Genomic DNA, 13747 nt, shown 5'->3' on the forward strand with positions numbered 1-13747 from the left:
AAACGAAATTGAGCTATTTGTAATGAGGTGGATAGACCTAGAGTCTGTCATACAGAGTGAAGTAAGTCAGAAAGAGAAAGACAAATACCGTATGCTAACACATATATATGGAATTTAAGAAAAAAAAATGTCATGAAGAACCTAGGGGTAAGACAGGAATAAAGACACAGACCTACTAGAGAATGGACTTGAGCATATGGGGAGGCGGAAGGGTAAGCTGTGACAAAGCGATAGAGAGGCATGGACATATATACACTACCAAACGTAAGGTAGATAGCTAGTGGGAAGCAGCCACATAGCACAGGGAGATCAGCTCGGTGCTTTGTGACCACCTGGAGGGGTGGGATAGGGAGGGTGGGAGGGAGGGAGACGCAAGAGGGAAGAGATATGGGAACATATGTATATGTATAACTGATTCACTTTGTTATAAAGCAGAAACTAACACACCATTGTAAAGCAATTATACTCTAATAAAGATGTAAAAAAAAATGATACAAAAAAACAAAAAAAACTGGCTGTGAAATCACGTTTCTTTTCCATAAGCAACTTAAACTGTCGCTATTTATAATTAATTACTGAGTTACTGAAATATTTATAGCCTAATAAAGTAAACTCTCTATCATATACCTGTATAGTACATATAAAAAAAGACTGTTTAAGAAAACCAGATAGATTTAAAATGTGAAAATTTATAAAACAGGATACAATATGAAAGTGTTCATCCTATTAACTATTCATTTGATAGCTATTCTAATTATAATCTGCAGTGTATAATGAGGACATTCTTGGGTTAAAGGAGTATTAGCTTTGGGAAGGTTTCTTTTTACATTTATTCCTTTTAACCTTTTTTCTTACTGCTCTTTCATAAACCAAATATCAATTAAAACCAACACCCTCACCCTATAAGACTACAAAATTTGCTGAACTTTTGGCCCTTCTGGATAAACTATATATTTCCATTACAATAATCATGGTCTAATCATGGTCATGTTTACGACCCTTTCTATATTACTAGGTAGACATTCTCATATGAAATTGCACATGAGGTAATAAAGAAAGCTTGGTCCTCGCAATTAAATAACGAATACTGTACTTCAAGTCCTTTTTAGAATTCCAAAGGAAATATGTATACAAATAAACAATAAGTGTAGAAAAACTATCTTAGTATTTTGTTTTGGTTCATCTTAGTATTTCCTTCCATGCATTTCTCTAAGAATTTTCTGGGAAAAAATAAGCAAAAAACCACATCTTACTGATTCTCTTTGACAATTAGTCTTGTTAATAATCTTCATCATTGCCAAAATCAAAACATGTACCTTTTATGTAGCATATATAATGTTTGAGTTAAAATACTAGGATCCTTAAATACATTAAGTTCCAGGTCCATACATTTAATTGCCTATTAGACTTCCCCCTCGATTTGGAAGTCCCAAAAACATTTAAAATTCAACATGTCCCTTCAGATGGCTAACAGGCACAAGAAAGATGCTCAATGTCACTGATTATTAGAGAAATGCAAATTGAAACTACAATGAGGTATCATCACCTCACACTGTTCAGAACAGCCATCATTAAAATGTAAAACAATAAATGCTGGAGACAGTATGAAGAAAAGGGAACCCTCCCGCACTGTTGGTGGGAACGTAAATTGGTGCAGCCAGTATGGAAAACAGTATGGAGGTTCCTTAAAAAACTAAAAATAGAGTTGCCATACGACCCTGTAATCCCACTCCTTGGCTTATATCTGGACAAAACTATAATTTTAAAAGATACCTGCAGGCCAACGTTCACAGCACTGTTTACAATAGTCAGTACATGGAAGCAACCTAAATGTCCATCGACAGATGAATGGATAAAGAAAATGTGGGATATACACACACACACACACACACACACACACACACACACAATGGAATATCACTCGGCCATAACAAAGAATGAAATAATGCCACCTGCAGCAACATGGATGGACCTAGAGATTATCGTACTAAGTAAAGTAAGTCAGAAAGAGAAAGACAAATATAATATGATATCACTTATATGTGGAATCTAATATGATACAAACGAACTTATTTACAAAACAGAAACAGACTCACAGACATAGAAAACAAAGTTATGGTTACCAAAGGGGAAGGGGGGGAGGGATAAATTAGGAATTTGGGATTAACAAACACAAACTACTATATGTAAAATAAACAAGGTCCTACTGTACAACACAGGGAACTATATTCAATATCCTGTAATAAACCATAATGGAAAAGAACATGAAAAAGTATATGTATATATATATTTCTGCATATAAACTAACACATTGTAAATCAATGTGTTATTTTATTCTTTATACTTCAATAAAGAATAAAATAAAACGCCCGAGAAAAAAAAAACACTCAACATGTCCCCAAAAGAACTTTCTATATCTCTCATAAACATATTCAATTATTTTGAAACTCAGTGAATGACACAATCATTCCTTTAGTCATCCAGAAATCCAGGAGTTATAATGGTACCAGTTGTAATAACCACTACTTGGGAAAAACTACTTTGTGCCAAAATTATGTTAACTATATTATCTATATTAAATCTAATTCTCCTCAACCAAAAAACTTTCAAAATACATATTATTCTGAGAAATTTTACAATAAAGAATCCTGTTTAATTTTAGTTAACTCTGGTTCTCCAATTAAATTGAGCACTGAATGGTTTTTCTCACCTAAGTGTTGGCAAACCAATTAATGGTACTAGTCAGAAAAGACTTTGCAAATGCTTTTGTAAAAAAACTATCACCAACAAACTGTTGTATTAGCTCATCCTTTTTGCCAAAATTGTATGTGATGTACTGTATAGAGATGAGTAGTTGAAAGGAGTGCAATTATGTGTTTAAAGTTGTATGGTCTATATTTAATCAGAACTTTACTTCCTCACAACCTGATTCCTTGGAATGAAGCTAATTACTTTCGGATCTATTATTTATGAGAATTTACCTGTTAAAACAGTAAGCTTAAAACAGTAGGAGATACAAAGATCATACCAATACTTTACATTTTTCTTCGTGAGTAGATGAATAAAGGAATATTAAGTTACTATTTCTGTAAGGTAGCAAACAACATACATTCATTCAGCACCAACCAGGCACTAAGCTTAAAACAGCATGGGAAATACAGGAATAAATTCTAAAATATGATCCTTTCTCTCTAGATGCTTACAGTCTAGTTGTAACTAAATGAATAGTAAAATGACAACAAAAGAAACCAAGAGGGGAAAGAAAAACTGAGCTTGTAGATTCAACAGACTGTTGGTTGCCAGAAGTAGGGGGAGGGGGACGGGGAGAAGTGAATGAAGGTCAAAAGTTACGAACTTCTAGTTATAAAATAAATAAGTCCTGGGGATGTAATATACAGCATGGCAATTATAGTTAATAATACTGCTTTACATACTTGAAAGTTGCTCAGAGAGTATATCTTAATAGTTCTCATCACGAGAAAAAAGTTCTTTTGTAACTATGTATGGTGATGGATGTTCACTAGACTTGTAGTGATAATTTCACAATATGTACAAATATCAAATCGTTACGTTATATACCTGGAACTAATATAATATGTCGATTATACCTCAATTTAAAAACGGAAATAAATTAAATTAAAAAAGAAAAGAGACCAAGAGTACCTGATAGAACATTCAAAATACCAAAAATAGGAACATGATTAACTGCCAAAGGCATGGTGAAGTGGTAATGTAGCTAATAAGAACTTACAGGAGAAGGAGATGATTCTTGGAAAATGCAGTGTAAAATATAGCAGGCAGAAATATTTCCAAAGAAATTAGATAAATCTGCTTTAGCTGTCCTTTACATAAACCTGCATTATCAATTTGCACAAAACTTTTCTTTAAGAACAGTTTCACAGAATACAAGTAATTTAAGTAACACAGTAGGATCAGCATTCTGCAAAAATATAAAAAGGAACTGTCTTCAGCTTCCAACAATCACACCTCTATCATCTACAAATTAGCCACAATTAGATGTGTTGACATAAGCATAACGCACTACCAAATACCGAAAATTCTCCAAGAATTGAATGTTATGGGAACAAGATAATCTAAGCAAACTCAACAACATTCTTAAAAATCATTATCCCCGACATGGTGAAAAACCCCACACAATGTATCTATGCCAAAGAGAAAAGAAATTCCACACAACACCAACAAATGAATATTCCAGCATCATACCTCAAGAAAAAAATGTTACAAGTAGATTTATTCATATAAGAATTTATTTTTGGATGCCAGATTTTATTTTCTAGCCAGATTTTAATGCCATATTCAAAATGAAAAATAAGATCTAGCCATAGGAAAGTATGTCATTAAGATATATAAAAAAGCATAAGATCAAAAGATATACCTATTTGCAACTGTACTAAGCTCAGTACCTGTACTATTAACCCTTAATTTTCACTAATTATGTTCCTAATTGCTACCACCAAACCCACAAAGTAAATATAACAAGAGGTATAATCCTCCTGTTTAGTTTCTAAATGTCTTTGAATACCTACTGTTGCAGTAGGAAAGGCTGAAAAGACATTTGTCAATTTTGGCTTAAAAAAAAAATAGTCTAGATGCTAACTGAGGCCTGAAAGATCCATCATTATTTGAACACAATCACAATTTCCTTTCTAATTAAATATAATATCTAGATATATGGCACATAACACATTTTCAAACAGGCTTCTTTTTTTATAATCATGGGAGAACCCATGAGAATTATTCTACTAAAGAATTAAGGGGTGGGGGGGGTTCCCTGGTGGCACAGTGGTTGAGAGTCCGCCTGCTGATGCAGGGGACACGGGTTCGTGCCCCGATCCGGGAAGATCCCACATGCCACAGAGTGGCTGGGCCCGTGAGCCATGGCCGCTGGGCCTGCGCGTCCGGAGCCTGTGCTCTGCAACGGGAGAGGCCACATCAGTGAGACGCCCGCGTACCGCAAAAAAAAAAAAAAAAAAGAATTAAGGGGAGGGCAAGATCAAGATGTGGAGTAGGATGATTCTAAAGTCACCTCCTTCACAGGCACACCAAAATAAATGACAACCACTTACAGAGTAACTGTCTATGAGAACAACCTGAAGACTAGCAGAAAAGATTATCCACAACTATAAAGATATATAAAGAAGGAGCCACAATGAGATGGGTAGAAGAGGTGGAGACATGGTCTACTCAGGACCCACACGCCGGGCTGGCGGCCGACAAACAGGAGGGATATCACAACCACAGACGTCCTCCCTGATGACATAACACTGCATGTCAGATATTATCTCAATAAAAAAGAACTTCAAAATCACCAAAAGTTTAACAAAATATACACATTAAAAATCAACATGACAAAAAAAAATCAACATGACAGAAAACTGCCATAAAGAGATCACTTAGAAACACTTGTGGAAATTTTACTTTCTCTGTTAGTAAAGTATTCCTTAAATTTCAAATATGGCAGAAAAGTTGATAGACTAATACCATGAATATGTCACCTAGAATCAACATTTGTGAGCATTTTGCTATGAATGCCCTGCTACATCTCGCCCCATCTCTCCCCTTTCCTCTCCCTCTCCTCTCCTTCCTTCTTATCTACCTATCTATCTCCATCTATCTACACACCTATCAGATTATTTCTGACAAAGCTCCCCATAATCAAATACACTAATACTTCTAAAGAAAAAAAAAATGACACTAAGTCACATAAATCCTATAAATATCCCCATATAAATTCAGTTCAAATTTTGCCACCAAATGGGCTCCGATAGATCAGGTTTGGACCCAAATGAGATTTTTTTATGTTTTGGTTTTCAAAGTTTGGGATTTAAAAAATGTAGATAAAGGATGTTGGGCTGTAGTATTATCCCCACGTTACAGAGGAGGAAACTGAAGCCCAGAAAGGTTAACTAATTTATTCAACACTAGAACAAGTGGCAAAACCAGTAAGTGAAAATAGCCCATCTACGCCAGAGCCCATACTTTTAACCACTGCTCTAGGAAGCCTCCAATCCAATAGGAAGTCCTCGGGACTTTATCTTTATCCAGAAACTGAACTCTTACCCCTAACTCCACTGCTACCCTCCTAAGCTGAGCCACTGTTCTCTCTCACTAGGTTTACTGCAATAGCCTGCTACCTGATTCTTCTACCCATTTAACTAATGGTAAAAGCCAATGTTCTTCAAAGTAGCCGACAAGAAGCTATAGGTTCTGTACCCTCTTATTTATCCTACATCTGTGACCCCATCTACTACTCAGCCCTCTCTCACTCCACCCTGTCTCTATGCTGCTCTATGGTACACATTCCCCCTTGTATCTCCCCCTCTCACCCTCCAATATCATCTTCCAATGAAACCTGCAGTGTCCACTCTATGTAAAACAGCTACTGCCCCTCCCCCCAAGCACATGACACTCCGCATCCCCCTTTTCCTCCTCAACTCTTTCTTTCCCCATAACACTTATTGCCTCCCAACACTCTAGACAATTACTTTTTGTTTCCCTGTCTCTTCTGCTTTTAGATTTACATATATACCAATGTATCCCAAGCCCGTAGAAAATCTAGTACCTAGTAAGTGCTCAAAAAAATAACTGTTGCTATTGGGATTTCTATGTCAACTTCAACCCAAATACTTTGAGCTAAACTCTTCTACATGTCTTATAGTTGTTAGCACTTCTCAGGATCTCATAGAAAACTTTGAATTTCAATAAATATGCTTAAATTACATTTTAAAACAGCTAAGATGTATACACTTACACTTTTATTAAGAGTCTTTCTTAATGTAGAAATATATTTTATAGACATGTACAGACATATATATTTTATGATGTCACTCAGAGAAACAGTAAGGTAAAGAACAGTTTATACAATTTGATCCCTTCTATAAGGAGAACAGTATGTATTTGTATGTATTGGAATTTTTGCTATGATGACATTGCGTATTTTTAAAATATTTCTTCCTTCTGTTTATATGTATTTTCTCATTCTTTCAATAATGAATATGTATTATTTGTAAGATTAAAAAATACTGATATACTCAAAAAAGAATTATCTGTCATAATACAATTACCAGCTAAATTCTAACTCTTGTTTTTCTATGAAAAAAATGTATTCACTGTTAACATAGCCATTATATAAATGCAACATAGATACATGCTATTAGTGTAATTTAACAGACCATCTACATATAATTCTTCCCTTTATACAAGGGATAATGTGGCTAATTCTTTTCTTTATACAAAAGGTAATGTGGTACAAGTGTGCAAAATACTATCACTACATCAATATACCTTCAAGAAATCTACATATTCAATCTAACTCTCAGATCTTACCTCAAAAATAGTCACTTCAATGACAGTATTTTCAATAGGCTTTTTTGTGGTATAAACTTATAAACATTTCTTTTTTATCTTTAAATTCAGAACTATAAGCAGCACAAATACAGTCAACTCGAGCCTTTATTGTTGCTGCTGTTAAAAGCACTGATACTTATCAACTGTTTCTTGCTGCAAAAGTATTCAGTGATATAATAAATAAAGCTATGGTTTTAGAAAAACTATATTATATATTTCATACATCTTTAAAGGTGATTACAATTTCATTTAAAAAAAATCAACAAAAGAGCCAGTTTAATGCCAGCTCTGAATTTAGGAAACAATATACTCCTTATTTTCAGGAAAATTGGGAATCTCTGTTTTAACTTGTAAAATACAAACATAATAGTGGTAATTACCATCTCAGAGCCAAGCTTAATTATGATCAACTACTTTTTCCCAAAAAAAAAAAAAAGCTCATTTATTGTCTGTAAAAGGAAACATAAATTGGTTTATAAAAAAATACTTTCCCATGATCTTAAATCAGAAATAAAACACTATATTTTTAAATGTTCTTTTAAATGAAGTTTGTTTTAGATTTTTCCAAACTTCAATTCCATTCCATAATTCTTTTTAATTATTGCAAACACTTTACAAAAAAAATAAAGACAGACACAAATTGTACTTAAGAGTTTACATACCTTGGCTTCCGAAATGCTAAACTATATTGTTGGCAAGCCAGACCCACAGTGGGTGTATAAACGATAGGCATGAATTTCTCAATGTCAGACGTTAGCACTCTATAAAAGAGCTTTTCATTTCTATCTTGAAGATCCATTAAGAGAAGATACCTGTGGAAATTGGACATAATTAGATCTACGTTCCAACAAAGTTCTACAATAGCTGTTAGAAATCAAACTAAACATTTCTCAACAAAGTATACAGTAGGTCACACAGAAAACATCTGATCAAAAGACTTTGGAAGTATTCCTAATCATCTCAAAAAATGAAGTACCATAAACCTGAACTAGTGTCATTCAAAATGTTAGTATCAGTGCTGAGGGACTTCCCTGGTGGCACAAGGGTTAAGAATCCGCCTGCCAATTCAGGGGACACAGGTTCGAGCCCTGGTCCGGAAAGATCCCACATGCCGCGGAGCAACTAAGCCCATGCGCCACAACTACTGAGCCTGCGCTCTAGAGCCCGCAAGCCACAACTGCTGAGCCCGTGTGCCACAACTGCTGAAGCCCGCGTGCCTAGAGCCCATGCTCCGCAACAGGAGAAGCCACCGCAATGAGAAGCCCGCGCACCGCAACCAAGAGTAGCCCCCACTCGCCACAACTAGAGAAATCCGGCATGCAGCAAGGAAGACCCAAAGCAGCCAAAAAAACAAAACCAGTGCTGAAATAGCAATTTTATTTAATATTTGAAAAGACTTTGTCCCTATTTTCAAATCAAAGACAAATGAAAACACCACTGTAGACACAGTTTAAACATTAAGTAAATAGAAAGACTCTACCTTGCAGTACTGAATGGCCAAGGGAAATGACAAGCAGAAAATGAGTAAGGAATGTAGCACTGATCCTAAAAATTACTAAGGTAAGCAAGTTCAAGGGACTTTTTACTTATATCAAATGGTCTTTTTCTTTCTAGAGGCAGTTTTCTTTCTAAAGGATGTCTAAATATCAACCTTATCATATTACTGGCAACCTTCAATGGTTTATAGAATAAAACTCAAACTGCCTGGTGCAACTTAAAAGAATCTTCCAAAATTGTCCTTAATAGCCTTACCAGCTTTTTTTTTGGGGGGGGGGGTTCTCATTCCCTGGAATAGTTGCAAATGCACAGAATTTGGAATCAGAGACACAAGGATTCTAATGCCTGGCAAATAGATGAGTTATTTCAACCCCAAAAATTAACAATTGGGAAGAAGATGATGACTTTTAGACATGCTAAACACTGATCTCGCCATGCGGAACTCAACAATGCCAAATCAATGATCAATCCTCAGACCTTATCTTAGTTTACTTGTCAGGACATCTGACACAAGTGGCGTTCCCTAGAGCTCCATACACTCTCTTTACCTGAATTCCAGGTCAGCAGATTCTCTGGTTTTCCTATTTCACTGATCATGCCTTTTCTGTTTCTTTGCTATTTTCTCCTCTTCTCTGGAAGGTCTCTAACACTCATCTCTAATATAGTATATTACATTAAGAGATTATGTTGGCTTTGCTTCAAGATATATCCCAACCTGAACACCTTCCTTGCTACCACCCTGGATCTAAATCACCATCATCTCTTGCCTGTAAGAGTCTCCTAAATACTCTCCCGGCTTACATTCTATTCTCAACGCTGCAGCAAGTCTTCTGGAAATATAGCTCTGACCACGCTGACCTTCTGCTCAAAACCCTGAACAGCTCCCCCTTTCACTCGGAGTAACAGCAAAAGTCCGTCAGTGGCCTCCACAATCTGTCTTTATATAATCTGTCCTCCGTGACCTCATTAATCTGCTCTCCCGACCTACCATTCTTCCCCTCACCCATCCTGCTCCAGACGCAGGTCTCCCTGCTGGTCCCTGAATCTACCAGCTAAAGAGCACTGCTCCTCAGACTTCCTCATGGCTAACCTCCTCACTGCCTCTCATTACTTGCTCATAACCTACCCTCTCTATGAAGTCCATCCTGACAATACAAATTGACCCTACCCACTCGCTCCCCAGCATTCTCATCCCTCGTACCCTGCTCTACCTTTTCTTTTTTTTATTAGCACTTGTCACTTTCTAGCATATTAAATAATTTACTTATTATTTTATTATTTACTTCTTTGTTTTTAATATTTTTTAAAAAATAATTTAGGTAAGTTCTGTGAGGGCAGAGATCATTGTCTACAATTCCAATATCTCGAAGAGCACCTAACACTGAGTTGATGCTCAATAAATATTTGAGGAACAGGGACTTCCCTGGTGGCACAGTGGTTAAGAACCCGCCTGCCAATGCAGGGGACATGGGTTCAATCCCTGGTCCAGGAAGATCCCACATGCCACGGGGCAACTAAACCCACGCGCCACAACTACAGAGCCTGTGATCTAGAGCCCGCAAGCCACAACGACTGAAGCCCACGCACCTAGAGCCCGTGCTCCGCAACAAGAGAAGCCACCGCAATGAGAAGCCCAAGCACCGCAACGAAGAGTAGCCCCTGCTCACCACAACTAGAGAAAGCCCGCACGCAGCAACAAAGACCCAACACACCCAAAAATAAATTAATTAATTAATTAAACAAAAATCTTTGAGGGACAGTCTGTGATAAAAACATGAAAATCACTAGCTCTGAGGAGGCAGCTGATAAAATGGCCCAGGAAAAGAATATAAAGTAAAAATGGAAGCGGCTGAAGGAAGGACTTAAGAAATACGTGAAAGGGATGGTGAAGGAATTTAAGAAGCAAATATACATGTTGAATAAACTGAGTCAGCCTCTGTCCTCAGCTGCCCCGTCATCACTTATAGGCTCATAAAAGAAGTGGCTATGGCAGGGATGGAGGGTACCCATGGGCTCAGCAACAGGGACTTCCACGCACCAAGGCGGACCTGGCCACAGACACTGCTGAGAGTCCCATCCGCCAGCAGCAAGGACTGACAATGAGCCCCTGATATGCCGCCATCCCATGGCGTGATCAGCAAGCTACCTGGTGGCAGGTTGATTACACTGGACAGCTTCCATCACGGAAGGAACGGCACTGGTTCTCACTGGAAGAGACACTTATTCTGTATGAAGACTTACCTTCCCTGCACACAATGCTTCTGCCAAAGCTACCCATGGACTTACAAAATGCCTCATCCACTGAATTGCACCCAGCATGACTTCTGATCAAGGAACTCACTCCACAGCAAATGAAGTGAGGCAATGGGCCCTTGCTCATTGGAATCCACTGGTCTTACCATGTCCCCACCATCCTGAAGCAGCTGGCTTGACAGAATGGTGGAATGGCCTTCTGAAGACTCAGTTACAGCACCAGCTAGGTGACAACACCTTGTAAAGCTGGGGCAAGATACTCCAGGAAGTTATACACGCTCTGAATCCGCATCCAATATATGGTTCTACTTCTCCCATAGCCAGCATTCACAGGTCCCAGAATCACAGGGGTGGAAATGGAAGTGGCACCACTCACCATTATCCCCCAGTAACCCGCCAGCGAAATTCCTGCTTCCTGTCCCTGTGACATGATGCTCCACTGGCCTAGAAGTGTTCATTCTAAAGGGAGGAATGTTTCCACCAGGAGACAATGATTCCACTGAACTGGAAGTTAAGACTGCCACTGGCCACTTTGGGCACCGCGTGCCTCCGAACTAACAGGCAAAGAAGGGAGTTACCGTGCTGGCTGGGGTGACCAACCCTGACTTCAAGGGGAAATCGGACTCCCACTCCATAATGGAGGTAAGGAAGAGGGTGTCTGGAATACAAGAGATCCATTAGGGGGTCTCCATGATTAAAGTCAATGGGAAACTACAACAACCCAATTCAGACAGGACTACTAACGGCCCAGACCCTCCAGAATCAAAGATCTGGCTCACTGTACCAGGTCAGGAGTCAAGACTGGCCGAGGTGCTGGCTGAAGGCAAAGGAAGCGTGAAACGGGTAGGGGCAGAAGGTAGTCATAAATACCAGCTCTGATCACATGACCAGTTACAGAAATGAGGACTGTAATTACCATGTGTATTCTTCCTTATTTTGTTATGAATGTTTGTGTTTATGTGTATATAAATATATTTGTAATATATATACAAATATATGTAGACAAATATAATTTTTCCCTCTTATCCCTTTATCATGTAACCTAAGCTGTACTGAGTTTATATCATAGTATTTAAATACAGTTGACCCCGAACAATGTGGAGATTGGGGTGCTGACCCCCACACAGTCAAAAATCCACATATAACCTTACAGTTGGCCCTCCATATCTGTAGTTCCTCATTTGATTCAATGAATTACAGATTATGTAGTATACCATAGGATGCATTTATCGAAAAAATCCAAATATAAGTGGACCTGCACAGTTCAAACCCATGTTGTTCAAGGGTCAACTGTACTTTTTTTAAAAATATATTTACTTATTTATATTTATTTTGGCTGCATTAGGTCTTTTTTTCATCGCTGCATGCAGGCTCTCTCCAGCTGCGGCGAGCGAGGGCTACTCTTCATTGCTGTGCGCGGGCTTCTCATTGCGGTGGCTTCTCTTGTTGCGGAGCACGGATTCTAGGCGCTTGGGCTTCAGTAGTTGTGGCACAAGGGCTCAGTACTTGTGGCTCGCAGGTTCTAGAGCTCAGGCTCAGTAGTTGTGGTGCACGGGCTTAGCTGCTCTGAGGCATGTGGGATCTTCTCAGACCAGGATTTGAACCTGTGTCCCCTGCAGTGGCAGCTGGATTCTTAACCACTGTGCCACCAGGGAAGTCCCCAAGGGTCATCTGTATAGTTAACTTTACATCATAGTATTAAAGTCAAGAGATATCAAGGAGAAAAGTAAATAGCACCAAGGGCTTTACATCCTCTTCTGGGGAAAGAGTGTGTTTTCGGTTGTACCTGGGATAGTTCTATCATGTTAGGCAGAGGTAGGACATTTTATTGTCTTTATGCAGAGATTCAGTTTGGTTTAAGGAAACGTGCATGGGTGCCAAGTTGAAAAGGAGCGGTTAGTTTTATGTGTCAACTTGGCTAGGACACAGCACCCAGATACTTGGTCTACTATTCTGGATGTTTCTGTGAAGGCGGTTTTTGTATGAGGTTCACATTTGAATTGGTGTACTTTGAATAAAGCAGATTACCCTCTATAATGTGTGTGAGCCTCATCCAATCAATTGAAAACCTTAATAGAACAAAGACTGGCCTTCCCTGCAATGCCAGAGCAAAAGAAGAATTGCGCCAGCAGACTGCCTTTGGACTTGAACTGCAGCTCTTCCCTGGGGCTCCAACTGGAGATTTAGGACTGACCAAGCCTCCATAATCACTTGAGCCAATTCTCTGAAATCAAAATCAATCAATAAACCCCTCCCTCTCTCTCCCTTCCTCTCATTATGTGTATGTGCACGCACGCACACACACACACACACACACACACGCACACACATCCTAGCTGTTCCATTTCTCTGGAGAACCCTGACTAATACGAAGACTTACTAGGTACTGGGTTAGCTCTCTCTTCTAACCTTCGCAACAATATTTTCAAATAACTATTATTCTCTTCAACCCACAAATGGAAAAACTGAGGTGTAGATGGGTCTAACACCTTAATAAGAAAAGGCAGCATCAAAAGTAGAGGGCAGGGCTTCCCTGGTGGCGCAGTGGTTGAGAGTCCGCCTGCCGATGCAGGGGACGCGGGTTCGTGCCCCGATCTGGGAAGATCCCACATGCCGCGGAGCGGCTGGG

The 13747-nt window shown here is 38.6% G+C and overlaps 1 protein-coding gene across 3 annotated transcripts in view; it reads right to left on the minus strand.

Moving 5' to 3' along the window:
* ME1 (malic enzyme 1) overlaps positions 1-13747 on the minus strand; it is a 198006-nt gene that overhangs the window by 148655 nt on the left and 35604 nt on the right. For all 3 annotated transcript variants that reach the window (XM_073789391.1, XM_019929370.3, XM_073789392.1), the window contains exon 3: positions 8031-8180. In XM_073789391.1, the coding sequence (XP_073645492.1) occupies positions 8031-8180 (150 nt within the window). The remainder of the gene's footprint in view (positions 1-8030; positions 8181-13747) is intronic.

Source organism: Tursiops truncatus, chromosome 12 (genome assembly GCF_011762595.2).
Source record: "Tursiops truncatus isolate mTurTru1 chromosome 12, mTurTru1.mat.Y, whole genome shotgun sequence".
Classification (NCBI taxonomy): domain Eukaryota; kingdom Metazoa; phylum Chordata; class Mammalia; order Artiodactyla; family Delphinidae; genus Tursiops; species Tursiops truncatus.